We start from the raw sequence: 1,155 nt of genomic DNA, 5'->3' as shown, positions 1-1,155 counted from the left end.
GCAGCCTCAGAATCGGACAGAGAAGAGCCGTGGCGGTGAGGTCCACGCTTGCCTGGGAGGTGCTCCTCACAGGATGTAGTCTACGCTGGAGGACTGGGAGGACTGCTGGCGCAAGGACGAGGACCTTTCCCAATGCTCCTTGGGGAAGCCCTTCCCTAGCCAGAGGGAGATGTGGCCGCAGGCTTTGTGACTGATTTCTGACAGGTGTTTCTTAAACTTCTCGCCCATGAAGGCATAGATGACAGGGTTCACACAGCAGTGAACGAACGAAATGGTTTCTGTGACGTGGGTGGCATAAATCAGCCGCTGGCTCATGACACAGCCATCCAAGACGTGCAGGTTGTGCAGGGACGTGAGAAAGAGGACCACGTTGAAGGGGATCCAGAAGAGGAACGAGGCCACCACCACGAGGAGCACCAGCCGGATGGCCTTGGTCCGGTTGCGGTTTTGGCTGCTCCTCAGCTGGTGCAGGATGCTGACGTAGCAGAAGATAAGGATGGTGAAGGGGATCACCAGACCTAAGATATTAATTTCAAAGTAGGTGAAGAGCTTCCATTTCAATGTCTGCTGATCGTAAGACAAAAGGCACTGTAGAATGCCGTCCTCAGAGGCTACCTGATAAAACACCAGCAGCGGGCTGGTGGCCGCGATGGCCATCAGCCACACCACGAGGCTCAGGACTGCGCCCACCCTGGCAGTCCTCACCTTCAGGGCGTACACGGCATGGACAATCGCCAGGTACCTGTCCACACTCATGAGGGTGATGAAGAACATGCTGCTAAAGAAGCCAACGTAATAAATCCCGGAGACCATCTTGCATAGGATAATTCCAAATACCCACTGGTCCAGGTTATCGTGGGTCAGAAAGGGGAAGGAGAAGACAAACAGGAGGTCCGACAGGGCCAGGTTCAAGAGGTACACGTCCGTAATGCTCCTCAGCTTCTTGCAGGTGACCAGAACCAGGATGACCAGGCTGTTTCCCAGCAGGCTGAACACAAACAGGAGGCAGTAAATGATGGCAAGAAGAGAGTTGCTGCCTCTCTGGATAAGTTCCCCGTCACAAGGGCTTGACAAGCTATCGGGATAGTAGTAGTCAGTGATCGCTGTCACATTGGGCTCGGATGGGTACTCCATCAAGGCAGGAGGACCTGGTTA

At 54.4% G+C, this 1,155-nt stretch overlaps 1 protein-coding gene across 1 annotated transcript; it reads right to left on the bottom strand.

Moving 5' to 3' along the window:
- Nucleotides 1-66: 66 nt before the first annotated feature.
- On the bottom strand, nucleotides 67-1,155 carry CCR8 (C-C motif chemokine receptor 8). Its single transcript, XM_004708565.2, has one exon. It carries the CDS (start codon nucleotides 1,132-1,134, stop codon nucleotides 67-69), a length of 1,068 nt encoding a protein of 355 aa, XP_004708622.1. The 5' UTR covers nucleotides 1,135-1,155.

Source organism: Echinops telfairi, unplaced genomic scaffold (assembly GCF_000313985.2).
Source record: "Echinops telfairi isolate 266 unplaced genomic scaffold, ASM31398v2 ScPeMD7_4225;HRSCAF=4972, whole genome shotgun sequence".
Classification (NCBI taxonomy): domain Eukaryota; kingdom Metazoa; phylum Chordata; class Mammalia; order Afrosoricida; family Tenrecidae; genus Echinops; species Echinops telfairi.
The sequence above is the reverse complement of the archived record's forward strand: the minus strand, read 5'-3'. Positions and strand labels throughout refer to the sequence as shown.

Bases quoted from the DNA above. Each gene is read 5' to 3' on its own strand.
- CCR8 (XM_004708565.2), bottom strand. From the start codon at position 1,134: ATGGAGTACCCATCCGAGCCCAATGTGACAGCGATCACTGACTACTAC.